Source organism: Sus scrofa, chromosome 1 (genome assembly GCF_054392235.1).
Source record: "Sus scrofa isolate SSC_HxYL_T2T_F1_AM1 chromosome 1, Sscrofa_HxYL_maternal_Yorkshire_Landrace_v2.0, whole genome shotgun sequence".
Classification (NCBI taxonomy): domain Eukaryota; kingdom Metazoa; phylum Chordata; class Mammalia; order Artiodactyla; family Suidae; genus Sus; species Sus scrofa.
In genome coordinates this window covers 140,537,742-140,565,550 of record NC_139383.1, presented here as the reverse complement: position 1 = coordinate 140,565,550, position 27,809 = coordinate 140,537,742, and the positions used below count along the sequence as shown (strand labels likewise).

The window sequence follows — 27,809 nt, the reverse complement described above, 5'->3', positions numbered from 1 at the left end:
TAGAGAAGTGGTTATTCTTTCTTGGCAGGCTTGTGTTAAACAGACAATGTGCCAGATCTTAGTGAACATTTCGTTTATGCTAAACAGATTGTTCTGATGCTCTTGCTAGGAGACGGTGTTTTCAGCATTGCCCATTCTAAATCTTGAGCCCCTGACACGTGTATGTGGTATTTCCTTTTCAGGTCCTGATCAATTTGGGCTTGGTTTACAAGGTGCAGCAGCACAATGGAATCATCTTCCAGTTTGTGGCGATCATCAGACGGAGGCAAAGGGCTATATCTGAAATCCTTGCAGCTGGTGGCAGATATGACCTGCTGGTGAGGGCCTGCCCTGCGTTTGTTGATTTGTTTAGGCTTAATTTCATTCTTTCTCAAGTTATGGTTTTGAAATTTGGAGTTCCCATTGTGGCACAGTGGTTAACGAATCTGACTGGGAACCATGAGGTTGCAGGTTCAATCCCTGGCCTTGCTCAGTGGCTTAAGATTCCGGCATTGCCTTGAGCTGTGGTGTAGGTTGCAGACACGGCTCAGATCCCTTGTTGCTGTGGCTGTGGTGTAGGCCAGTGGCTACAGCTCTGATTAGACCCCCTAGCCTGGGAATCTCCATATGCTGTGGGAGCGGCCCTAGAAAAGGCAAAAAGCCAAAAAAAAAAAAAAAAAAAAAAAAAAGAAATTTTTCACTGCTGTATAGCACTGGGAACTGTATCTAGTCACTTATGATGGAGCATGATGGAGGATAATGTGAGAAAAAGAATGTATATATGTATGTGTGACAGGCTCACTTTGCTGTACAGTAGAAAACTGATAGAACACTGTAAACCAACTATAATGGAAAAAATGAAAATCATTTTTAAAAAAAGAAAAAATTAAAAAAATTTTCAAACCTACAGAAAAATTGAGCCAGTAGCATAAGTGGACACCTCTATATATTTTATCTAGGAATAGAAATGTTTTATGAACTACATTTGCAATGTTTTAATGTTTTGTCTCACTAACTATATAGATTGACAGAATTTTGCAAAGATAGTACAGAGAGGTGTTGTGTTCCTTTTACCTAGTTTCTTCCAATGGTTAAACCTGGCATAACTATAATAAAATGACAAACCCAGGAAATGGACATCAGTACGCTGTATATGTCTGATTCTGTGTTGTGTTTTGTTGTTGTTATCGTTGTTGTTTGCTTTTTAGGGCCGCACCTGAGGCATATGGATGTTCCCAGGCCTAGGGGTCAAATCGGAGCTACAGCTGCTGGCCACAGCCACAGCCACAGCAATGTGACTTTGTGCTGTTTTTATCACGTGTAGATTCCTGTAACCACCACCACAGTTGAGATACAAGACAAATGGAATAAAGAACCTTACCTCCCTTTATATCCCTTACCTATTCCTCACTTACAATTGTCCTAAATATTTCCTCAATGTACACTGAGATCCACTTAAGACAGTGTTGTGCTTTTTGTTTCCAGTGTAAAACTCTGAGAAAATCAAAAAAAGAAAAAAAAAAAAGACCATCTACTGAATTTACACAAAATTTCCAGTTTCTGATGAGAAATCTGCTGTTATTTGAATTATTTTTTCCCTGTAAGAAAGAAGATTCTCACTCAATGCTTCTAAGATTTTTTTTCCTTCGTCTTTAGTTTGAAGTTTAATTATGATTTGTCTTCGTGTGACTTTCTTTGGATTTGTCTTATTTTGGATTTTCTCAGCTTCTTGAATCTCTAAGTTTGTCTTTTGCCAATGTACGTCCCCAACCAAGTCACAGCAGGCATCAGAGAAGGCTAAATGGGGAGCCAGGACTTTCACATCTGCTTGGGGGTAGTGTCTCCTCTAGCAGAGTAAGTGGAACCAGGATCCCCAACTTCCATCCCCTCCCAACCAGTAACAAGGCCCCCCTCCCCACTGGGGTGGTATCATAGGACACTGAATGAGAAACTGGAACTTTCACCACTATCCAACACAGTGTCAGTGGAGGAATATTTCAGGCATGATTTCTTCTACAATTTTTTCAGCTTTACCCTCTTTTTCCTCTCCTTCTAGGACTCTGATGACACAAATGTTACATCTTTTGTTATACTTCTGTGGTTCCAGAACATATTGCTTTATAATCTATTTAGATTGGTTTATCTTCCATTTCTCTGATTGTTTCCACTCTTATCTCCATTTTGCTATTGTGCCCAGCCACAGCAGGAACTCCAAACATCAAAAATTATTAAGGAACTATTTTACATTCTTTTCCAGTCTCAGTCTTTGCATCCCGTGTGTTTTGCATGCATAACACAAGTCAGTTCAGATGAGACATTTCAAATGCTCAGGCCCCAAGTGACTAATGGCTACCATGTTGAAAAGCACAGAGCTAGATGCAGCATTCATTAACGTTTCCTGAATTTGTAAGTACACCTGCTTCCTGCTCTTGCTACACATGCATATGCACACACTTTTTTTGAACCTTTTGGTAAGTTGCTGTTAGAGTACATGCCCCCAATCATTGCTTTTCCTATAACTGCACTTTCTTCTCCATTTCATAACCAGAGCTGTGTGTCTCTCTCCACAGATTCCCCAGTTTAGAGGACCACAGGCTCTGGGGCCAGTTCCAACTGCCATTGGGGTCAGCATAGCTATAGACAAGATAACTGCTGCTGTCCTCAACATGGAAGAACCCGTAAGTTCTGGCTTTGCTTTCCAGTGTTCTTTGAGATGTCTTTCATTTTGTAGTCATTTACATGGAGCCCCAGCAGTGGTGGCTATAGACTGAGGTTTGGGGAGATTACCTTTGCCATGAGAGATAAGCCTAAGTCTTGGTGTCAGTACTTAGCCTCTGCTTTCTAGCTGGGGGATCTTAGTCACTAACCTTACTCTCCTCATCTGTATGATGCTATGGAAATGTGAGATATTACACTTGTTAGCAGACCCACATCAAAGCTCTTTGTTCATAAATACTGCTCTATTCTACGAAGCTAGAAATGTCTTTTTCCCTTATGTTTCAGGCAAGATTAGTTTTCCCGAGGAAAAGAATATCTTCTTGATGACTTAGGGTAGTTGAAATTATTTCTGTCTTAGAAGATTAATATAGGAGTTCCCGTCGTGGTTCAGTGGTTAACGAATCCAACCAGGAACCGGGGTTCAATCCCTGGCCTTGCTCAGTGGGTTAAGATTCTGGTGTTGCCGTGAGCTGTGGTGTAGGTTGCAGACACGGCTTGGATCCCGAGTTGCTATGGCTCTGGTGTAGGCTGGCAGCTACAGCTCCAATTGGACCCCTAGCCTGGGAACCTCCATATGCCACAGGAGCGGCCCAAGAAATGGGGGGGGGAAGACTAATATAAAAATTTTTTGATTGTCATTTTTTTAAACTATTGTCAATCAATCAAAGACTTCTGCATTTATGTTGCTGTATAAGATTGAAGGTGCCTATTTTCACATAAGTGCTGGTCTCACCTACATGCCCCCTCACTCTGTTTCCAATCCAGGTTATAATAAGCTCTTGTGACCTCCTGGTTGTAAGTGTTGGCCAGATGTCCATGTCCAGGGCCATTAACCTAACCCAGAAACTCTGGTCAGCGGGAATCACAGCAGAAATTATGTATGACTGGTCACAGGTAACGAGACAAAAAGCGTATGAGAGCCGAGTGCCAATAGTCATGGCTTTAGTAGCAAATCATCCTCTGTGGCCCTAGTTGCTGCCAAATTCTTTCTCTCTCTGGTTTCAGTTGCTTCCTGAATAAGTTTCTGACTGTGTCAGTAACAAATTACCATAAACTTAGTGCTTCAAAACAACACTTGTATATTATCTTACCTGTCTGGAATTCAAAGTCTGCAATCAGTTTCACTGGGCTACAATCAAGGTGTCCGATAAGCCTGGTCCCTTCTGCATGCTTTAAGAGGATGCACTTCCTTGCCTTTCCAGCTCCTGGGAGCCTTCTGCACTCCTCCATCTCTCTTACCTCTGCGGTGTGGCCTCCTCTTTCCACTCTGCCCTACGCTTCCTTCCTTCCATCTCTAACTGACCCTCCTGGTGCCCTCATACACGGACCCTTGTGATCAAAACACTGTGCCCACCTAGATAACCCAGGATAATCTCCCCATCTCCAGACCCTTAACTTAATCAGTCTTCAAAGTCCCTTTTACCAAGTCAAGTGATAGCACAGGTTCCAGGGATCCGAATGTGGACATCTTTGCAGGACCATGATCCAACCAAGCACACTTCCCAAAGGCCTTCTGTGTTCAGTGTTTGTAGCTTTATATCCTCAGCCCTCCTGCGGGAGGCCTGATGCCTTTTCTGGGTGTGAGGTGGGAAAATGGCACCACTGAGCACCTGCCCACCCTTTAGTATGGGGGGGCTTTAGATGACTTACTTGTGTACAAGCAGATCAAGGAAGGGGCTGCATTTCCAAGTGGTCATCCAGGTTCACCCACACTCATGGTGCCCCAAAGCATGAAGAGGTGCCCTGGGAAACAGAATCCCACCCTCCCACCTGCTCCTTCCACATCACCTGCCAAGAGCTGCTGGCCATCTTTGTGTGTGTTATATAAAAATTCATGTAGAAGTGTACCGAGCAAAAAATTATAATCATTTTATAGAGCAATATCCTATTCCACTTGCTTATGTTATTTATAAATTGTCAGAAAAGTATTCTGTGCTAGAGTAAAATTATCAGCTCAGGGTGATGGTGACTTCAGCCCAGTACAGGAGCATCCCCTGCAGGTTTCTCTGCTTTGATGCTTCTTTGCTTTATGCTTCAGTTCTTCTTTTCACCTTCTACTATTTCTCTTGCTGCCTTGGCTTTCCCCAAAGGCCTTTTCACTGTGTGTGTGTGTGTGTGTGTGTGTGTGTGTGTGTGTGTGTGTTAGTTTTGGGCACCTTCTATCAAGTTGTGAAGCTTCCAAAAACCTCTTACAGTGTCATAATCCCATTGAGTGACTTGGCCCCTTAGAACAATAGCAGAAGCAGGAAATCAAAAGAAGTCTTGGTCTTCCTTTGAATTTGCGTACACTTCTTGCTTGATATTTATATAAACCCTGAAATCAGCATGTTGAGTAATTCCCTTTGAGAATACACTGAACACACTGTTTTCATTCTCCTTAATTACTTGAAGCTGTTCCAGGTGTTCTGTGTTTATTTGTTTCAGTCCCAAGAGGAGTTACAGGAGTACTGCAGACATCATGAAATCACCTATGTGGCCCTTGTGTCAGATAAAGAAGGAAGCCATGTCAAGGTAAAGACCAGAGGAAATCTCTCACAATTCAACAGTCAGATTTCCCGAACTCTATTAACTGTGAAGCCCCCAGCCTTCCCACTGAGGCCCTGGCCTTGGGTGCGGGAGGGAATCGATTATTTCATTCTCCTTTTGAATTGCTGGGCCTGTTTTTGGAGAACATGTATAAAAAAAGAGAGAATCTGAATCTGAACACTTTCCTTTGAACTTAAAAAAAAAATGTAAAAACTGTATCTGTTTTGTTTTTTTGTTTGTTTGTTTGTTTCTCTTTACCTTTTTCCCCTTGTTCCCTTTCTCTCAGAAAAAAAGAATGAGTTCCCATTATGGCTCAGTGGTTGGCAAACCTGACTGGTGTCCATGAGGATGTGGGTTTGATACCTGGCCTCACTCGGTGGGTTGGGGATCTAGTGTTACTCTGAGCTCTGGTGTAGGTCTCAGACGAGGCTCGAATCCCAAGTTGCTGTGGCTGTGGTGTAGCCTGGCAGCTAGAGCTCCTGTTGGACCCCTAGCCTGGGAACCTCCAATGCTGTGGGTGCAGCCCTAAAAAGACAAAAGAGCAAAAAATAAATAAATAACTATAGCTGATACCTGCTGGTTGGCACATCCCCTGGCTACTTCCTAACCAATTTCACTATATTTCATTTAACTCATAATGCTCATAAATACATCACCTCATAACTTTTATTTTTAAAGGAAAAAATATTTTCCCCTTGTTTTTATCTTATAAATGTCTTTGGTTTTGATAGCTTTTGATAGTGATGTTGGCTTCATAAATGAGTTGGATCTGTTGTTTGCAGGATAATTTTGTGAAGAATCGGTCTTATTTAACCTCAGATATTTGGTAGAATTCACCAGTAAAACCAGAGGGGCTTAGATATAGAGCTGTCAGTTTGCCTCTTTCTCCTCAAGTGAGTTTTAGTAGTTTGTATCTTTCTCACTGTTTCCATTTCACCTGAGTTTTCAAATATTCCCTTTCACTATCTATGGGATCTGTAATGATATCCCCTCTTTCATTCCTGATATTGGTAATTGATGTCTTCACCCTTTTTTTCTCCCAATCACCTGGGTGGTAGAGGTTTATCAATTTTGTCTTTTCAGAAAGCCAGCTTTTGATATCATTGATTTTTTTTCTCTTTTTTTTGTTTGTTCATTTTCTATTTTATTGATTTCTATTCTTTCTTTCTTCATTCTGCTAAATTTGGATTTAGAGATGGTAACTAGTTGAGGTTTGTTTTTTTTATCCACTCCTTTTAATTGAAATGGTTAGACCATTTATGTGTAATGCAGTTATTGAAATGGTTGGGTTTAAATCTATCATTTTACTCTTTGTTTTCGGTTTGTTCCATCTTCCCCCACCCCCATTTTCTCCTCTTTTCATGCCTTCTTTTCATATTTAATAGTTTTTAATTCCATTTTATCTCTGCTATTGGTTTACTGACTATAACTCTCATTTTTGTTAAGTTTTTTTAGTGACTTCTCTAGAGCTTATAGTATATATGTCTTTAACTAACCACATTCTATCTTCAAAAAATGTGCCTTCACATATAGTGTAATAACCTTAAAAATGCATATTCCCATTTTCCCTCATCCTTTGTGCTGTTGTTGCCATTTTTTTTCTACATATGTTATTAACTTCATAATACATTGTTAGTATTTTAGTTAGTCACCTTTTTAAAAGGTTTTTACAATAAAGGGGAAATGTCATTTACCCACATTTTACCATTTCTGAAACTGTTTATTCCTTTGTGTTCAGCCAAATACTCTGATTTCATTTTCCTTCTGACTGAAGAATTTCCTAATATTTCTAATTAGTTCAGGTCTCCTGGTGATGAATTCTCTCAAATGTGATTGGTCTGAGAAGGTCTTCATTTTGCCTTCATCTTTTGAGAGATGTTTTTGCTAGGTATAGAATTCATGATTTAAATTTTTTGCACTTTGAGCATGGATTTTATTGTCTTCTGACCTGATAGTTTCTGTTTATAAAGTCTGCTTTGATCTTCTGTTTATAATGTACCTTTTTATTTTCCGGTACCTTTTTAAGATTTTCTTTCATCACTGGTTTTCTGCAACTTGAATATGATGTGCCTTGATGTGATATTCTTTATGTTCTAATACATGGTATTCACAGAGATTCGTTGAACTGTAGATTTATAGTTTTCAACAAATTTGGAAATTTTTCAGACTAATTCTTCAGGTATTTTTCTGCCCCTTTTTCTTCTTAAAATCTGATTACAGTATGTTAACCATTTGATATCTCATTGATAGCTCATTGAGGCTCAGTCTTTCGTGTGGTTTTTTTTTTTTCTTCTGCTTTTTTCTGGATTATTCACTGATCTTTTCTGTAATATCTTATCTGATATTAATCCCATTCAGTGCATTTCTTATTTCAGATATCATAGTTTTTTCATCCCAACAAGTTATATTTGTCCTTTTTTTAATGTCTTTCCTATCTCTCTCCATCATGGTTCTTGTTTCCTTTATTTTTTTTTTCCCAATTTATTTATTTATTTATTTATTTATTTTTTTTTTTTTTGTCTTTTTGCCATTTCTTGGGCCGCTCCTGCGGCATATGGAGGTTCCCAGGCTAGGGGTCTAATCAGAGCTGTAGCTGCCAGCCTATGCCAGAGCCACAGCAACGCGAGATCCGAGCCGCATCTGCAACCTACACCACAGCTCACGGCAACGCCGGATCGTTAACCCACTGAGCAAGGGCAGGGATCGAACCCACAACCTCATGGTTCCTAGTCGGATTCGTTAACCACTGTGCCACGATGGGAACTCCATCCTTTATTTTTTTATAAGATTATAATAGTCCTTTTAGATTCTATCATCTTGACATTTCTAGTCTGTTTCTATCTATTGATGTTTCTCCTGGTTATGAGTCTTATTTTCCTTCTACTTTGCATTACTGGTAGTTTTTGGCTGGTTGTTGAACATATGAATTCTACTTTTTTTTGGGTTTTTTTGTCTTTTGTCCTTTTAGGGCCGCACCCGTGGCATATGGAGGTTCCCAGGCTAGGGGTCGAATTGGAGATGTAACTGCTGCCCTACACCACAGCTCACGGCAACACTGGATCCTTAACCCACTGAGCGAGGCCAGGGATCAAACCCACAACCTCATGGTTCCTAGTCAGATTCGTTTCCGCTGCGCCACAACGGGAACTCCTACTTTTTTCTTTTTTAATGGCCACACCTGCAGTATATGGAAGTTCCTGGCCCAGGGATTGAACTGGAGCTGCATCTGAGGCCACAGCCACAGCAACACCAGATCTGCGCCACACCTGTGACATACACTGCAGCTTGTAACAAAGCCAAATCCTTAACCCACTGAGCCAAGGCCAGGGATTGAACCCACATCCTCACAATGTTGGGTCCTTAACCCACTGAGCCACACAGGAACTCCTGTACATTTTTTGGTGCTGGGTTTTATGTTCCTTTAAATACTATTGGACTTTGTTCTAGGATGTAGTTAAGATCCTTGAATTCTGTTCAGTTCTTTCTGGCTTGATTTTAAGTTTTGTTAGGGCTGATCCAGGGCAGCCTTTAGTCAAGACAGTACCCTTTGGAGGATTCTGCCTGCAGCCCAGTGTATCATGAGGTCTCTCTACTCTGATAAGAACAATAACTATTCTCAGCCCTGTGGATTTCAGAAATTATCATGCCTATTCATTTCTGGTGGTTATTTCCCCAGTCTTGGAGAGTTTCCTCTCACTCATGCACAGATCAGTTCTCTGCCAACAGTGTGAGTGGACTTGTCTGCAGAGCCTCAGAAATCTTTCTCTTTGTGTCGCTCTCGCCTCTCCAGTCCTCTGCCCTACAATTTCTAGCCATCTTGGCCTACCTGAACTCCAGCTAAGCAACTCCTTAACTCCTGGTCTCTGTTAAGGTTCCTCCCCCTGCACTGCAGTCTGCAGATTTCTTCAACACAGTAATCTGGGGCACTTGTAGGCTCACTCTCTTTCTCTTCTCTCAGGATAACAGTCCTCCACTATTTGTTGTTTAGTGTCTGAAAACCATTGTTTATATATTTTGTCTGGTTTTCTAGTTGTTTAAGGCAGGAAGACAATACTTGTAGTAGTTAATTCTTCATGGGAAGATTTATAAGTCCCCAAAACTAGTCTGCTTGTTAATCGCAAACTCATAAATGACCCTAAATCCCACTGATCAGGCCCCTTCCAGAGCAGTGATTGCTCCTGTAATATTACCATGAGACGAGCATCTAGCTTCTGCTAGATAATTCCAGCATCATAACATACTACTATAAGGATTATCAAATTTTTACAACTTAAATTAGAATCTGCTTCCAAAAAAAAAGGGAGTTCCATCATGGCTCAGTGGGTTAAGAACCTGACATAGTGTCCCTTAGGATGCAGTTTTGATCCCTGGCCTCTGCTCAGTGGGTTAAGGATCCAGCATCGCCACACGCTACAGTATAGGTCATGGATACAGCTTGGATCCAGTATGGCTGTGGCCGAAGCATAGACTAGCAGCTGCAACTCTCATTCATCCTCTAGCCTGGGAATTTACATATGCCACAAGTGCAGCCCTTAATAAAAACAAAAACAAAAAAGTAATCTTATACATTATTCTAGCCCATCCAGTTCTTTGGATTCTTAACAGTGGGTCAGTAGCATCATCTTCCTATTTAAAGGGCAAGACATCACGTCCTCCCCACCCCATTCAGCAAGTGCATTTTAAAAGCATTCACAGTACAGGAGGGATTAAATTTAGGGCTATGAGGGATGCAGGCATATTTAAACCACAGGCTCTGCTCTCAAGGAGCTTATAATCTGGTAGGGATTAGAAGACATTCATTCATGATCATGAGCCAGAAAATGCTAAATGCCATGAGAATCCTATAGGAAAGTTCTCTGAGGGTTCATTAGCCTGAGACATTACAACAGAGGTAGCAAGGATATCTCCAGAGTGGAGGTGGGATTAATGCTGGACCCTCAAGGATGGGCAGGATATAGGTACATGCTAAAAAGGCCTTTTAAGCAAAGGAATAGTAATGGTAATGGTCATTCTTTTAGAGATTTTTCCATGGGTAGAGGCAGCCAGCAGACAACTATTCTAGTGTCACCGCCAAATAGTCTGTTTGGGATGACACAGGATTGTGAAGAAGGGCACTTCAGCAGGAGAGAATGGTTCTGGCTAGCTCGTGGAGAGCCACAATACCCAAACAAGGAATTCAGACTTTATCGGTTAGTGGGGGGGCCAATGTTACGTTTTTGGTCAGAGTTGTATATGAGAGAAATTAATCTGCATGGATGCACAGCATGGAGTGGAGTGAGGGGAAACTGAAGATGGGGGTAGACAAGGGTAGACTCTCAGGCTACCCCAGGCCAAGGCAGGGTGCTGGCCATGGGAGTGAAGATGAAAGGGCAGGCACCATAAATGTGGGGTGATAGGACTGGGGTCTGGAAAGGAGGCACGGAGGAGTTGTAGAAACCTTAGTGACTGACCAAGAAGATGTTTTAAGGGGAGAAATATGTCAAAGAACAAAATAAGAATGAAATTCGTCTTGGCCTTTTTTTAAAATTCTGTCATTTATAAGATATTCTAATCTAGCCCAGGGTTTCTCAACAGCCCTACTTTAACATTTGGAGCTAGATATGGGGGCATCCTGTGCACTGTAGGGTGCTTAGCAGCATCCCCAGCCTCTGCCCACTAGATGCCAGTAGCACCCCCCCACAGTTGTTGCAACCACAGATATTTCTGATCACATGTCTTGTGGGGATCAAAATCACGCCTAATTAAGAGCCACCAACCTAAACTGTTGACTATTAGTCTTACTGTGGTATTCTTCAGCCTGTTAGCTTTAGAAATGACACATCTGTTTCATTCTTTTTAAGGTTAAGTCTTTTGAGAAAGAAAGACAAACAGAGAAACGTGTGCTGGAGTCCGATCTGGTGGACCATGTTTTGCAGAAGCTGAGAACTAAAGTCAGTGATGAGAGGACTATCAGGTAACTTAGTAAACAGAAGCTCAGAAACTGCCTATATAGAATTTCTGTACATTTACTTTAAAAGTCAATTTAACCTTTGGGAAGCGAAGATAGGTTAGGATAACTTTTTATGAACCATTCTATTGCTTCTGAATAACTCAGCAGTTTAAGTGTATATCTTACTTTCAACATCTGTTCTAACACATCAGAGAACATTTTATCATTTTGAAAAGCCTAAGAAACCAAAATCTATCTGCTGTTATCTTATTTGGTCTGTTAGTGAATTTCAGTAGTGTTTTGAAAGAGCTAATATTCTGGGACAGTATTCCTAATAATGTTCTGGGAAAGGATTCTACATATTCATCATGGGAATGCAAATTGGTTCAACTCTCAGGATAAGAATTTAACAAAGTTAAAAGCCTTAAAAAAAAACGACCCAGCAATTCCACTTTAGGAACTGATAGTAAAATTATTCCATAGGGATATGTACAAAGATGCCTCTGGAAGCACTGTTTCTAATAGCAATTCTCATACCCTTAAAAATTATTTTGAGGATGACCCCAGCGAGCTTTGTTTATGTGGACTTTATCTATCAATAATTTTTGTGTTAGAAATGTAAACATTTTAAAAATACTTATTTTAAAATAACAGTAAAACATATCACATGCAAACCTAAATAATACTTTTAATGGAAAATAACTGTTGTCCAAAACAAAGTAAATTTAGTAAGAAAGAGGGGCATTGTTTCACGTTTGCAGACACTGTTAATGCATTGTTTTACATTTTTGTAATCGCTAATGCTTCAGTAAAAGAAACTATATTGTCTTAACTGTTTTTGCATTCAATCTGTTGTGATATCACACATTATATAATCTCTGGAAAATTCTAATACACAATCATGAGAGGATAAGAATAAAAAGGATAATTAATGTTTTAGGGTTATTGTGAAAATAGTTCTGACCTTGCAGATACCCTGTGAAAGTATTTCAGGGACCTCCAGAGATCCCTGGACCACACTTTGACAATCTCCCACTTACAATGTCACACTATTCATTAATAGAAGATTGTTTGAATTTTGGTTAAATACAGTGAAACACTGTGCCAGCCTTTTAAAATGATGATTCTAATAAAGCTGTTATTACAAGGAAGGATGTCCACAAATAAGATGTATGGTATGATCTCATTTTTGTTTCAACCAAGGTATATATATATATAGTCCATACAGAGAAAAATGTCTGTAATGATGGACCATATTTTCAATTATAATTATTTCTGGTTAGTGGAATTACGAGGGATCTTTAATTTTCTTTTTCTATATATTTGTAACTCATATTTTTGGCTATAATCAGAAAATATAGTACTCTACTTTTTTTTTGAACTTAGATCAGTGATTCTCAACCAGTAGCGATTTTCCTCTCCAGGGGACATTTGGCAATGTTTGCAGACATTTTTGGTTGTTACAACAGGAGGTACCACTAGTATCTGGCAGAGACCAGGGATGCTGTTAAACACCCTCTAGTGCACAGAACTGATCCCATCCCAACCCCCAAATTATCTGGCCCACCATGTCAGTGGTGCCAAGACTGAGAAATCTTGGCTTATATAAAATAAATGTCCTTGCTAGCTTCTCCCTCCCTGGCCCCTACCGGTGCCCCTCTGCACCTAGCTTGAATAAATTCACCATTAGGATTTTTTTAAGGGAATATGTTCTTGAAGTCACCAGGTATTACAATTAAGGATCCAAATCAAAGGCAGAGAAAACAAAAAATAGTCAACTAATAGTGACTATTAGTACAGACAAACATTAAGACACTTAAATGGCTAGATGGGCTTTAGTTTGAGCAGGGAAAGGTTTAAAGTTGTTCCTCCATGTGAATGATTATTCCCCTTTTTTCCCAAGATAGAGTGCCATTGTGTCTCTCAAAGGCTATAAATTAATTCAGTCTTTGAAAAAACATCCATTCACAGCTTTTGAAAGAATCTCATTTACTAAACATTCTCCTGTGGGTGATCTCCAGGGCTGCTGCCATAATGAAGGTGGGGCATTGCTTATGTTTCCTTGTATTATAAGGGGAGCAGAAAGAGCACCATTATATTTCATTGAAATTAGCTTTTTATGTTGAGCCAGAATTTCAAACCCAGCTGAATAAATGAGAATGTTAGAATGTTAATTTGAAATGACATCCTTTATCATTTTTATTTGCTCTTAACCAAAGCATAATTGAGTGCAAATTTTTTGGTTTTGTTATTCCTCCACTAATAACCAAAAGTTATTAAATATTTTTATACTTAATAGAAAAAAAGCCTCCAAGTATAGCTCACTATAAATCATCTGTGTTGCTTTTGTCTCATTGACTGTTTATTCTAATTGTTTTTGTTTGCTTGTTTTTAGAGAAGGTTCCGATAATCTTGCAGTACAAAGTCTGAAGGGGTCATTTTCTAATGCTTCAGGTATAATTACTAATTGTAATCTAAACATAACAATGCTTGTGTGCATTTGCTCTAAATACTTAGGACTGTGGCTAAGTCACCGCATCAGAAATATATTTTTCACTAGAATAGATTTACAAGGAGATCCTGCTGAATAGCATTGAGAACTATGTCTAGATACTCATGTTGCAACAGAAGAAAGGGTGGGGGAAAAACTGTAATTGCAATGTATACATGTAAGGATAACCTGACCCCCTTGCTGTACAGTGGGAAAATAAAAAAAAAAAAAAGAAATATATATTTTTAAGTAACATATATACAATTAATTTTACCAAACTGAATTCATCCCTATGCTTTGAAACCCACATCTTAGAAAATGAAACCACTGGGAATTTGGCAACTCTTCCGATCCTGATATAGCTCTGTCTTCCTGTCTTATTTTTTACAAGTGGTTTAATCTCCCTTCAATTCAGTTTATTGTATAGATCAAATGTGGATAAATTTTCCCCATCCAGAAGATTGAAGACAAGTATTTTGAAATGCCTTATGGAAAGGCACTATATACGTTTGTTTTCAAGAAAGCCAAGAGGGAACAGTAGTGATAGTTACACCTTTAGTTTCACATCTGTCAACCTGATTGAAAATGTTCCCAATGAAGAACAGGAAGACATATTTGGCTTTAAAAGAATTGGGTCTTTTGGGTCCATTTCTGTTAGCACTGACTTCCTGTTACCATCAGATTTCAAATCTTTTGAGGAATTTAAATAAGTATTAGAGTCTGGGGCATATTAAGTTTGATTTCTTTTCCCTTAGGTTCATGAGGTTTGACTCATAATGCTTCCCCTATGCCTGTCACCTCCCACCTATGGAGAGAAGGCTGGTGATCTTGACAGAAGCTTCAAAACAGCTGAGGGTGATGGGTGGAGTTCTGGGCTTCTTAGCAAGTGAAGGCAGTTGCAGAGATAGAAAACAAGGCTCAGATAGAATCTAGTCCATAGAATCACCCTCCAGTGTTTTCTAATCATCGCTGTCATCTTTGTGGTGTGTTACAGAAAGTGAGACCACAGTGGGTTAAAGATCTGGCGTTGCCGTGAGCTGTGGTGTAGGTTGCAGACGCGGCTCGGTTCCTGCGTTGCTGTGGCTCTGGCGTAGGCTGGCTACAGCTCCGATTAGGCCACTAGCCTGGGAACTCCATATGCCGCAAGAGCGGCCCAATAAATGGCAAAAAGAAAAAAAACAAAAAAAAAAACAAAGTGAGACCATATAAGGCCATAAGTTCTAAAACTCTCTTTCAGGTTTGTTTGAAATCCATGGAGCAACAGTTGTTCCCATTGTGAGCGTGGTAGCCCCAGAGAAGCTGTCAGCCAGCACTAGGAGGCGATATGAAACCCAGGTACGTGGTCAGTTTCCTCAGCTTTCTAATGTGAGCTACAGAGGAAGAAAACAGGAAAGGGAAAGAAGAAGCAGTTTCCTGGAAATGTTTTTCTTCCCACTTCCTGGTGGCTTCTGAAAATTTCATCATCACAAAGCATCCCTGGTGCCAGGATTCTGCCCCGTTTGTCCTCCAAAGAGGCGTCAGTATACCCTGTAGGCACCTAAAAGCAGCTGTTGGTCAGAATTAGTGGATCTAAACAGAAACTTTCTGATCCGGCTCTAATTGCAGGTGGGGTTTGTTTTTGTTGTGAATAACAAGAGACATCTCTCAGAAAACTTGAGGCAGATTTCTCATTGCATACATGTTTCCGGTTTCCACCATTTACCTGAGTCTGTGCTAAGTGCCAGGTAAAACAGATTAAGATGTGATGTTGCCCCAGTCCTTGAAGAGTTTGCATCCTTAGAAGCATATGCATTATTGAGTTAGAGAATAGGAAGACATAAGTCATAGGATGCTGAATTAATGAGTGTTAGAGAGTGATATAGACATGAGAGAGAGACAGAGGTCAGCGTTTGCATGGGTGATCAAGAAAGACTACATGGAGGTGATCCCTGAAGGATTTAAACAGGCAGGGAGGAAAGAAGAGGGTATTTCAAATGGAAGGGAGGGCACAAAGGACAGTGCAGACAGGCTAATGAGCAGGGTTGTGACACTGGCCTCACTTGGGAAGAGGGTGTTAAAGAGATCAGTCATTATTTAGAAATGGGATTAGACTGAAATACAAAAGATCAGGTTACCTCATTATGTAAGCTTTCCTGGCTGGCTTCTCAGAATGTTGGGTGGAAACTCATTTTTCATTAACTTTCTAACATATTTCAGTTCTGTGTTCCCACTACTGTCACCTTCCTGTTTTTCTAAATTTAGCTTAGTACTAAAATCTCCCTGCTTCCACACGCACTATTTGACTGTATTGAGCATCTATTAGGTGTCATTTCAAAATTATAAATAAGCAGCTAGGTGGATTAGTTAACAAATGATCAAGATAGGCTATAAAATCTCATTTCCCCCAAGATCATAATAAGTTAGACAATCATCTTTCCGAATTGGATTAAAAACAAGTCCTTAGGTTATATATTTGGGATCCCTTCTAGGCTTTGGTTTGTCACCCATGACTGTTTCTTGGAATAAAAAATGAAATGGGGAGTTCCTGTCGTGGCGCAGTGGTTAACAAATCCGACTAGGAACCATGAGGTTGCGAGTTCGATCCTTGGCCTTGCTCAGTGGGTTAAGGATCCGGCATTGCCGTGAGCTGTGGTGTAGGGTGCAGATGCAGCTCGGATCCTACATTGCTGTGGCTCTGGCATAGGCTGGCAGCTACAGCTCTGATTCGACCCCTAGCCTGGGAACCTCCATATGCTGTGGGAGCGGCCCAAGAAATGGCAAAAAGAAAAAAAAAGAAATGGCAAGAAAGATGGTCACTTTAACAGATTCTGAATTCTGACACCTTTTCTTCTTGTCAGGTACAAACTCGACTTCAGACCTCCCTTGCCAACTTACATCAGAAAAGCAGTGAAATTGAAATTTTGGCTGTAAGTCACGTCCTTTAACAACAGTTTGAGGATGACTTTTGCTCTGCTATCAGAGTAGTTTCCTCAGAGGTCAGGGCTCTTTTGCTCAGCTTCAGCAACAACGGGATGCAAGCCTGTTACCACTGCTGTGAACCACGTGTAGTCTAAATCTGTAAAGAAGTGGGGAGAAAATGGGAGGTTTTTTGTTACTCCTACTTTCTTCCCCTGAAAGGTGGTGGGGGTGGGTAGTGAAAACGAAAATCATCATTTTCCTAAATGTTTCAGATAACAGTGTCAAACCTTCCAATGGAATGTGAGGAGACTGGGCATATTAGCTTACCAGGGCTGAGGTCTCATCTCTTAACCAGGGCCCAAAAGTAGCAAGGCAGCATCCCATTCACGTTGCTCCATCCAGAGTGACACCACAGTCTCAAGTCCATATGTGCTGCTAGGCTCCCTGACATGATGTACATTTTTGTGTATAACAGGTGGATCTACCCAAGGAAACAATCTTACAGTTTTTATCATTAGAGGTAAGCAAGACAAACTCCTCTACATGATGGCCTTTAAAAATCCCAAAGCTCTGCTGTCAATTTGTCTAAAGAAAATTGAAAATGTCATTTTCTTAGTGATAGTAGGTGTTTTTCTGGCAGTTCCAGGAATTTAGTAATAGTGTTCCTTTTATGTGATATATATATAACCAAATCAGATTTTGAGGGAATCATACTTTTCTAGTGATTTTCTTTTAAATCTCAGAGATGATTTTATTGTGTGTTAGGCTCTGGAAGGTCTTGTTCTAAGCATTTTACAAATATTAACTCATTTAATCATAACAACCCCAAGGGATACATATTATTACCTTTTTTACAGGTCTCCATTTTACAGATAAATGGAATCATTTTACATTTTGTGGAGAACAGAAGCAGAGAAGTTAAGTATCTTATTCAAAGTCACCCAACTAGGAAGCTGCAGAGCAAGGATTTCTTAACCACTATATTATTCTGCTTCAAACAAACTGTTCTAACCAGGGAAGCTCATTTGCAGAACTAGAACTACATGGAGATCTTTTTGTAAAAATTAAATTAATTTAGGTCCTTTATGCTTTTTTTTTTTTTTTACAGGTATACCCTTATTATCAGATAGCCTAATTGAACTTTTAAAAATCTTTATACTTACCTTTGCTATAAGAAAGTTTATAACCTAGAGGTGATTTTTACATGTCATACCAAAAAATACTTTCGTCTATCCAGAATGTGTAGTCACAGATTACATTAGATGAAAGACGAATTTTGCCCCAGAACTAACATTAAACACTACCATTTTCTGGGTCTTTTTAAAGTCATACTCTGTTTATATAAAATACTGGCCATATTCCCTGAGCTATATAATATACCCTTGTAGCTTCTTTTATAAGCTTACTCTCAGAGTTCCTGTTTGTGGCTCAGCAGATTAGGGACCCGACATCATTTTCTCTGTGAGAATGTGGGTTCGATCCCTGGCTTCATTCAGTGAGTTAAGGATCCACTGTTTCTACAAGCTGCAGCTCCAATTTGACCCTTGACCTGCGAACGTCCATATACTGCAGGTGCGGCTGTAAAAATTATTTAAAAAAAAAAAAAAAGGCTAACTCTCCGCCTTCCCTTTCCCCATTGGTATTCTCTTGTCTGGTAAATAAGCACATAGCACTGTACTAGCAGTTTACTGCTTTATAAGCCATTCATATTCACATCAGAGGTGGTATCTCCATTTCACATGAAGTCAACAGTTGGCAGAAATAACTGGTACACAAGTCACAGTGGCACACTGCGGCTGCAGCATTGTCAATCAGGATCTAGTAAGGTGGTCTTGGAGAGAAACTCAATACTTCAAAGAACCCAAGCAGTCTCCCCACTGGTTCTCTCTCCCTGTAACTGATCTCTTCAGTATACTTAAAGGGGGAAATGGCATTGACATTTCATTAGTCACCCAGAAAAAGCCAGTTAATAAACCCTAGTACCAGTGATTAAGTCTTATCTATTTTTTCCTAGTGGGATGCTGATGAACAGGCATTTAACACAACTGTGAAGCAGCTGTTGTCACGCCTGCCAAAGCAAAGATACCTCAAATTAGTCTGTGATGAAATTTATAACATCAAAGTAGAAAAAAAGTAAGTTATTAACGCATTGCAGCTTTTGACATGGGAAAGATTCGAGGTTTGTTTTTTCCCCTGAGGGATTTTAAAGTATCAAATATTTTTATTGTCTTATTGAGGTTAGATGGCTAATAAGCTGCTATGTTAGAACTGCAACTGGTAACCAGTAATACTCCTCAGGACTGTGAATCACAGCCATGACCTTGTCAATAACAAACACAGTGGTCCCAGTAGCAACTATCCCAGTTATAGCTGTCATCACCCAGGTAAGTCCTAGAAACACTGAAATGAAAGAAAGCAGGTGTGACTGCTGTGCTTTATGTCCCCATACCAGAATGCCAGTTGTTCATGTGATCATCCACTTAAAAGGCAACAACAAAGCCTGTGAGGTGAATGATGGACTCCTTATGTAGACATTTATACTCTGGATGTTTGCCAGCCACAGCTCCTGTAAAACTTAAGTAATTTTTTTAGTGACTAGCCTTCCACCTTGTTTTTGATTATACAAAACTCCTATAGTTAAGTGTTCTAAAAATAATTTATCAACTCTATTCTCTACCCATTACACTCATCCTGTCTTTTCCCCTTTTTTGCAGGGTGTCTGTGCTATTCCTGTATAGCTACAGAGATGATTACTACAGAATCTTATTTTAATCCTAAAGAACAATCATTACATTGTTCAAATGGACAGGAGCTTATACTATAAAATGCTGTACATTCACTGTAATTTTAAATTAATATTCTAAGAAGCTGTCCTACAAAGTTGAGCTTTGTAAGTTTTTCATGTATATTATAAATTTATCTTTTTGAATATAATAAATGTTTTCATATATCTGCTGCTCTTTAATTGCCTTGGCACTAAAGATTTTGTGGAGCTAGAACACAAGAAAATAGCCTTGTTCTTCTCTTAGCCCTACTGTCTAAGCACATGAAAATGTCCAAAGTCAAGGGCATAAAGAAATCAAATATCATCATTAACCTGGGATCTTTATTCTTGATGATTTTGTCATAAACTAAGTTTTGTTAAGCAAACTCTCAATTGGCTATGAGAACTCATTCGAATTTGCTAAAGGAACTAAGAAAACAAAATTACACTAACGGTTGGGAAAAACACCCATGAAATAACACAGCTTTTTGTAAAATTGTCAGGTTTCAATTCCAATAACCCACAAGATAGGGCCTAAAGCCTATTTGTAATCCCACCATTCCAGAATGAGTAGCTATTGCCAGAAACTTTTTATGGAGTGGGAAAAGGAATAAAAGATAGTGATGATAAATACAGGTTTAATGGTACAGTGCTCTTCACAGGCTACAGAGACTCTAAACTATAATCCAGGAATAAACAAACATACAACACAGACCACTTAGCCAGATCTAAAATAAATTGGCTTCTAAAATAAACTACCCTGTAAACAATGCAGCCTTTCTTCCATCCAAAAGTGACCCTAATCTCACATGAAAACAGTTATTGTACGGGAATCAAAAACCCAGCTTTGTAGCCGAAAGTAAAAACCAAATGAAAAACAGCAACTCAGTGGTTAGTTGGTGAAGGCGGGAAATCTGATGCCCTTTACTGTGCTGCTTTGCTCTTCTTACTCTTGCTCTTTTTGTCCCTCTTCTTCAACCCATCCATGTTAGCTCTCAACAGGTTCGAATAAGCCTAAAAGACACAGAGCATGACCTCAGTTGGGAAGGTGGAACATGACTTGGAGCAGCTGTCCTACTTCCACAGTGGATTTAGGGTAGCCAAAAATCAGAAAGCCTATCTGATAAAGCATGTAATACCATGGGACACTTGACTCCCAAGGAAAATGGTATCACCCTCACATTATAGCAGCTTCTGCAACACTGACCCACAGTGAGCTGCACAATTTTACTTTTTTCCACAAAAATGGAAAACTCTAGGCAACTTCAGCTATACTGTAAGTAGAGCATATCTGAAGCATAAGACATCAAATTTAGCTATAAAAAAATAGTATCAGTACTGAAAGTAAAATCCATAGCCTGGCAGCTTTCAACTATGAACTACTGGTAAAACATCATAGGAGAGCAGTGAACCTAAACAGCAATCTTAACCCAGTGCTAAATATTATGCTGACTCTTGCCCTGAGAAGGGGGACTTAGAGAACAGCCGAAACTCACCATCTGAAACTTATTCACTTCTTTGGAGCTCACCTGGAAAAGAAGGGGGAAAGGTCACCCTTGTCATCCATCCATACACCCTTGTCATCTGCCTCACCCAACAGCAACTCAAACGCCTCATGAAGACAACATCCTAATCTTTTAAAGTATTTCTTCTCAATCTTAGGAGTGATAATACACTAAAAGCTATTTTTCTACTCCACTTTCCGCTGCCTAAAGAACAAGCAAAGTAGCCCTGTACTTTTTTCCCCATGAGAATTGTACCAAGATGGGAACGAGGCAGAAGTGGGCTCCTTAGGAAACTGCTTCTCACCTCTGCTAAAATCTCTTACACAGATGACACTGACTTTCTCACCCTGGGAAAGATGTCTCTGAGAGATATCAAAGGACTTGGTACTAACCTTTTGTGCATTTAAAATACTCCCTCCCCATCTTATTTTAAACCTGCTTTCCATTCATTCAGGCTCATTTAAGTAAAATGCAAGCTACTGCCAGAAAAATTCTACCTCAGAAGAGTCCTTAGTTTTCTATACTTCATGATACCCAATTTTATTTTCAAAAGCCACATACGATGGCTTTTCATAAAAGTCTTCTCAAGAAAACTGATAAAGAGGGACTTAACAACTAATTATGGCCTAAACTCTCACAAATATCCTACGTCAATGTGACCAGAGGGCAGTGTGGTTCAGTGCCAGCAGAATAAAGAGTATTCATTTGGAATCCAAGGAGTCTCTTGCTTTGCTATATATTCAACCTCCACCCTGAAAGGTAACATGAGGACTCTTGACTAAGTTATATGCTCTCAGAACTCCCTGGTGGCTTGGCGGGTTAAGGAACAGGCATTGTCACTGCTGTGGCTCTGGTTGCCACTGTGGCAGAGGTTCGATCCCTGATCAGGAAATTTCTGTGGGTGTGACCAAAAACAAATAAATAAATTATAGGCTCTCAAATATGAAACCTAACATAATACATGTTTGGTACCTGAACCACAACAATAAGGGAATAATCAGCTTAAAAGTAAAAGCATCATTTGGGGAGCTCCCATTGAGGCACAGTGGAAACGAATCTGACTAGGAACCATAAGGTTGCGTGTTCGATCCCTGGCCTCACTCAGTGGGTTGGGTTAAGGATCCAGTGTTGCCGTGAGCTGTGATGTAGGTCACAGACATGGCTCAGATCTGGTGTTGCTGTGGCTGTGGCAGTAGGCCAGCTGCTACAGCTCCAATTCGACCCCTAGCCTGGGAACCTCCATATGCCACGGGTGTGGCCCTAAAAAGCAAAAAAAAGCATCATTTGGTACCAAGAAACTGTTCATTGAAGGCAGGAACAGTACAGGAACAAGGAATCAAATATGTCAACTGCTCCTTACATTGATACTATAAGGACCAATACGCTAATTTTACTCTGACAAGCGTTTGACTTTTACTTTCTTCATTTTAATTTTGCTCTTGAGTTTTCTACTACTAAGGTAATAAAAGAAGACCCTGATTCCAAAACAGGTGGGGAGCTACAAACTAGGCTTTATTTAATAGTTTAAAACAAAAAACAACAAAAAACCTGGTTCTGATATACCCTAACTTAAGTTCAAGTCTTTAACCTACAAAATCAGGAGTGTTAGGAATCCAACTCACCACAGTGCTGATCTTCTTTTTCCCATCAGTAGCTCTTAATAGACACTTGTTGTCCGCGGGCTCAAATCCCTCCACAGAACCTTTCCTTGGAATGGGTTTAGTTCGACCATCATCTGCGTGAAAAATGTATCCTGGTAAACACAGCCACAACGTTGTTAACAGACAAAAAGCTAATAAGTAGGGAAGGGATACAAAAGATAACCTAATCCCCCTCCAGTGATCTAGTCCTGTTAACTACGTATCTGCCATCACTCTCGGCATTGCTACCTTGAGAATCTATGTGCTACTTCCACGATGGGAACACTGTAATATCAAAGCAGATTAAATCTCACTAACTGTAGAGGAGTTTTGGGATCCTTGACAAAAAGGCCTGAAATGCTTGGACTCACTGGGACAGCCTCACTCAGGTGACTAAGTGCTGGGGACCGCATCAGCCACAATCCCTAATACTCCGGCCCGTCAGCTCTGGATGTGCCCAGCACAAGGTTGGGGGGAAGGCAGGGATGCACGGCAGACAGATTCCGTCTGTGGCTCCCAGTAATTGGGCCCCCGGACCAGGGAAACGCTCGGCCTTCTAGCTCCTTCCCGGCCTTGCTCCGTCCATAGCTTCTTACATTTCTTCAGGGTGATGAAGACGCTGCCCGACAACCGGCACTTCTGGAAGAGCCTCGTCAGCTCCGTCAGGAACTGGAACACAACAAGCCCGGCCCCGTTAGGCCCAAACCCCCTTCTCGCATGGCCAAGTCCCAGAACCTCCCACCAACGGAAACAGGTCCCAAGTAAGCCCCGAACCGCATCGGCCCCTCGGCCCCTAGACCAGCCAGCTCTCGCCATACCTGCTCACTCTCCAGTAGCACCATACCGGCACTGCGGGCTCCGCTCAGTCAGCACAAGCCCCAAGCAGTCGGAACCGGAAGTTCCACCCTGGCTGGGCGGGACTTCCGCTATTTTTCTGCTCTCTTCTACCCAATCCCTGCTTCCACCTTTTCCCCGCCTCACCCACCCCGCGCCTGCGCTCTGAGACGCCCCCGCTTGTCCTTTGGAAGCTCGCGGGCTGTGCGGGATTTCACACAAGCAGTGGGAGGGAGAGCGAGGGCGTGGGAAAGGTTCGAGGGAAACCTAGTTGTGTACGTTCAACTGTATGTTGGTCGAGTTTACCTGACAATTTGATGCTTCAATTTCCTCACCTTATAATAGTAACCACCTTTTAGTTGGTTGTGAAGAGTAAATGAACTCCTATTAAATCCCTCCAACAGTGCCTGAGGCATAGAATGTTTGCACCGTTAGCTGTTTCATTAGAATAAATTCCTTGGCGGTCCACTGAACTCTCCTTCTCTGACCAGGCTGGGCGGCCCCAGCTCTAGCAAGACTGCTACCATCCCGGGGTTCTTGTAAGGGCAGGTCCAGGGGTGGAGGTTGGGCCAGAGGAGTAGCTTTGGTGGTGGTGTGCAGAGGGCATGCCTAATACTTTGCTTTTGTGCTTTTTTGGGCGAGGGATGTCTTTTTGTCTTTTTAGGGCCGCACCCGAGGCATGTGGAGGTTCCCAGGCTAGGAGTCTAATCGGAGCTACACTACAGCCACAGTAACTTGGGAGCCGAGCTCCTCTGTGACCTACACCACAGCTCATGCCAACGCCAGATCTTCAACCCACTGAGCAAGGCCAGGGATCGAACCCTTATCCTCATGGATCCTAGTTGGGTTCATTAACCACTGAGCTACGGGGGGAACTCCCGCTTTTGCTTCCAACACCCTGCTTTTGCTTTTAGCTCTTCAGAAGTGGCAGTTGGGTTTTTAGACTTTTCGTATCTTCCTGCCCATAATTTGCCCCAAACGGCCGATATTTTTAGTGCCTTATAGTTTCTTTGTATTCTCCTGCTGGAGGACATGTTTGTCTAGGTGCAAGCATTGCAGCCGCTACAGCAAAGGGTCCCAGGTTCCTGCCTGTCTCAAGAGCGCCTGGAGCCATATCTTAGTTCACCTCTGGGCTCAGTGAGGAAACCTGGGGTCTAGGCCCTGCTCTGCCAGTAGTCAGCTTGAACCCTTAGACCTTGGTAAAGGCAAGCTGAACTCATGCAACCGGGTTTTCACTGAGGGTATCTCAGCCTGTGCCAGGGAGTTAGGGCTATAGCAGGACATAGGACAAATTTCTTGGGTTAAAGAAATAAGGAGGAAATAATAAGAAGTATAGCTTCAGATAATGAGTGCTGTGAAGATAACTAAAGGGGATGATACAAATAAGAGTGACAAGGGGACAACTTTAGGTTGGGGGTCAGAGAAATCCCACTGAGGAGAACTCTGAGCTGAAAGCTAAAAGGACCAGCCATTCAAAAAGATCAGGGGACAGAGTGTTTCAGACACAGTGAATGGCTAGAACAAAGGCCCCAAAGGGGAAACAAGCTGCCCTGTGTCCACAATGCTGAGGAGTGGCTGGGAGTGGAGCCCCCATGTGGAAGGTGGGGAGAAGGGACAGTATGGAGAGCTTAGAGATGAAGCCAGTGACCAACTTATATAGGGCCTATGGTCGTGGAAAATTCAGATTTTGTTCCCAATACAAATAAAGTCTCTCATTAAGAAAGTTTTAAACAGAGCAGTGACAATCTAATTTACATTTTTTTAAAAATTCTCCCCTGTCTGTGGTATGGAGAAGGCTCTGTAGAGAGACAAGGCAAGAAATGGGGAGATGATGAGAGGGTTGGATTAGCATCATATTGCTGCTGTAACAAAATGGCAGAAATTTAGTGACTTCAGACAACATGAGTTTATTCTTTTACAGGCCTGAAGTTCAGAAATCTAAAATCACTGTGTCTACAGGGCTGAATTCCTGGAAGCTTCAAGGGGAAATCTGTTTCCCCACCCTTCTAGAAGCTACCTGCATTCCTTGACCCATGCCCCTTGCTTCCATTGTCACATCTCCTTCTACCGACTTTGATCCTCCTGCCCAGCTTTTTAAGAACCTTGTGGTTATATTAGGCCTTCCTAGATAATCCAAGATAACCTCCCCATCTCAAGATCCTTAATTTAATCACATACACAAAGTCCTTTAAACATGTAAGATAACATATGCACAGGTTCCAGGTATTAGGACAGATATCTTGGGAGAAGGGATGCGGGCTACCATAGAGGTTATTGAGAAAGTCCAGGCACTAGCTACATTTGCAATCAGATTAGTGTTTTGAAGGTGGAGTCAACAGGATTTATACTCAATTGTATGTGAACATTAAGAGGAAAAGAAATCAGGGATGACTCAGGTTTTTGATTCGAGCAAGTGGTTAGATGGGGGTGCCATTTCCTAAGATAGGAAAGACTTGAAAAGTAAAAAGTTTTGTTAAGATGAAAAGGGTTTGGGGGAGCTTGTAGTATCTAAGATGTCTATTACATATCCAAGTGGAACTATCAAGTCAGCAGCTGTGTACACATGTTTGGAGCTCAGCAGAAAGGTAAAAGTTGTAACTAAAAATTAGAGAGTCATCTTCGTATGCCAGTGGGACTAGCACAGACTGGAACAGTCTGGTGAAAACCCCTCCTATAGGGCTGCCAGCCCAAGACCACCCTGCAATGACCACCACTATGAATAGCCTCTGAAGAGCCCTGGGCCTTGGTATCACCAGCTCAGCAATCAGAATCCTGGTTCTGAGTCCTGGCTTGGCCAATCCTAAGTCATATGCTTGAGCCCATGTCCTGGGATAGTTGAGGGAGGGACCCTCTGACCCTTTTATTCTCCTTGCCTTTCACCAAGACCCACACAATGGAGGATTACAAATAGGTTCAAAACCTGGAGAACAAAAAGGCAGCAGAGATCTGCTACACAGGACCATCAGGGTGCTGGACATTTGGAAGAAATTATGAAATCATCAGAGAGTGAACACATTTGAGATGTGTTGCCAGGAAATGTGAGGGCTCACTTGATATTTGTGGTCATGAATTTAAGTGGAACCAGTTACAGTGTTGTGTGATCAATAGGTTGGCCTAAATGATGACCGTTGTGCTCTGAGCCCCTACCATTCATTGAAATTTAAGCAGTGTTCTTTAAAGCTATGGGCTTGGTACTGGCGACACCAGGGAGAAGGAAATGGCCCTGTGCTTGAGCGGCACAGAGCCTGGAAGCCATGATTCATCTGGGGCCTTGTCAGGATTAGCCCTCAATGTGAACACATCCCACTGCTTCCTGTGGGCTCAGTCACACCTCAGTTCCACTCAAGAATCAAGTCATGCAGGCCACTGTGTGACACCTCAAGGCCATCCCATGACAAGCTACTCCAATAACAGAAATACCCAAGTCTGTCAGTTTTAGCATCACTTGGCCTAGTACAATTCAACTAGTGACAGAATGTTCTTTGGGTTTTTCTGTGGGAAGTAATAAAAAGCACCTGTTCTGCAGTTTAATGGGCCACCTTGGATGCCACCTCTGCTATTAATTTGTGACCTAAAGCAACCTCTCAAGGTCTAATCTCTTTGTCAGCAAAATGGCAATAATAATACTTAGGTCACAGATGTTATAAAGAGAGTTGTTTTTTGGTTTTTTGTTTTGTTTTGTTTTGTTTTTTGGCATGTAGCATGCAGAAGTTCCCAGGCCAGGGATCAAACCCATGCCACAGTAGTGACCAGAGCCACAGCAGTAACAAGGCTGGATCCTTAACCCACTGAGCCACCAGGGAACTCCCTAAAAGAGTTTATAAAACACTATGTTTAAGACCATTAAGCTTGCTCTAATATGGTAAACATGGAAACAAGTTTAAATTAATTAAAATTAAATAAAAGAAAAAATTCAATTCTTTAGTCTCACTAGCCACATTTCAAGGACTCAGTAGCCCCATGCGGCTTGGATGGTGCAAATATAGAGCATTTCCATTATCATACATTCTTTTTTTTTTTTTTGTCTTTTTATCTTTTTCTAGGGCCGCTCCCAGAGCATATGGAGATTCCCAGGCTAGGGGGTCCAATCAGAGCTACAGCTGCCGGCCTATGCCACAGCCACAGCAATGCGGGATCTGAGCCACGTCTGCAACCTACACCACAGCTCACGGCAACACTGGATCCTTAACCCATTGAGCAAGGCCCAATTGCTCAATGGATCGAACCCACAAACTCATAGTTCTTAGTCAGATTCATTAACCACTGAGCTACAATGGGAACTCCCATTATCATAGACTTCTAATGGATAGCAGCACTATTGTGGATGGCATTGAGGCTGGCCCTAGTAAATGCTCAATAAAAAGCAATGAAATGTGCTGTTATTTATGCACCAGCTACCTTCTATCATTTGGACACTACCATCATCATTGCTGTCCTAACCATATATCATCTGTACTATTAGTTGATTTTTTTTTTTTTTTTTTTTTTTGCTTTTTAGAGCCGCACATGTGGCATATGAAAGTTC

General features: G+C 41.2%; 2 protein-coding genes across 23 annotated transcripts in view; one reads left to right on the top strand and one right to left on the bottom strand.

The window, feature by feature from the left end:
- EIF2AK4 (eukaryotic translation initiation factor 2 alpha kinase 4) overlaps window positions 1–19,491 on the top strand; it is a 118,116-nt gene extending 98,625 nt beyond the window's left edge. For 9 of the 22 annotated variants that reach the window (XR_014813088.1, XR_014813104.1, XM_084972997.1 and 6 more), the window contains 11 exons: window positions 183–317; window positions 2,550–2,657; window positions 3,463–3,591; window positions 5,122–5,208; window positions 11,064–11,176; window positions 13,548–13,606; window positions 14,881–14,978; window positions 16,481–16,549; window positions 17,017–17,061; window positions 18,556–18,674; window positions 19,256–19,491. Coding sequence is in view for 16 of the 22 variants with exons in the window: in XM_084972997.1 (XP_084829123.1) it covers window positions 183–317; window positions 2,550–2,657; window positions 3,463–3,591; window positions 5,122–5,208; window positions 11,064–11,176; window positions 13,548–13,606; window positions 14,881–14,978; window positions 16,481–16,549; window positions 17,017–17,061; window positions 18,556–18,674; window positions 19,256–19,313 (1,020 nt within the window). In the remaining 6 variants the exon portion in view is untranslated. Of the gene's footprint in view, window positions 1–182; window positions 318–2,549; window positions 2,658–3,462; window positions 3,592–5,121; window positions 5,209–11,063; window positions 11,177–13,547; window positions 13,607–14,880; window positions 14,979–16,480; window positions 16,550–17,016; window positions 17,062–17,398; window positions 17,579–17,976; window positions 18,114–18,555; window positions 18,675–19,255 lie in introns of those variants that run through there. The other 13 variants (XM_084972987.1, XM_084972966.1, XM_084972963.1 and 10 more) reach the window with 4 other exon arrangements.
- SRP14 (signal recognition particle 14) lies at window positions 17,267–23,356 on the bottom strand. Its single transcript, XM_003121602.7, has 5 exons — window positions 23,269–23,356; window positions 23,047–23,119; window positions 22,433–22,545; window positions 20,802–20,834; window positions 17,267–20,319 (listed from the first exon to the last, which is right to left on the bottom strand). The coding sequence occupies exons 1-5, from the start codon at window positions 23,290–23,292 to the stop codon at window positions 20,230–20,232; spliced, it is 333 nt and encodes a 110-aa protein (XP_003121650.1). The 5' UTR covers window positions 23,293–23,356; the 3' UTR covers window positions 17,267–20,229.
- Window positions 23,357–27,809: the final 4,453 nt, after the last annotated feature.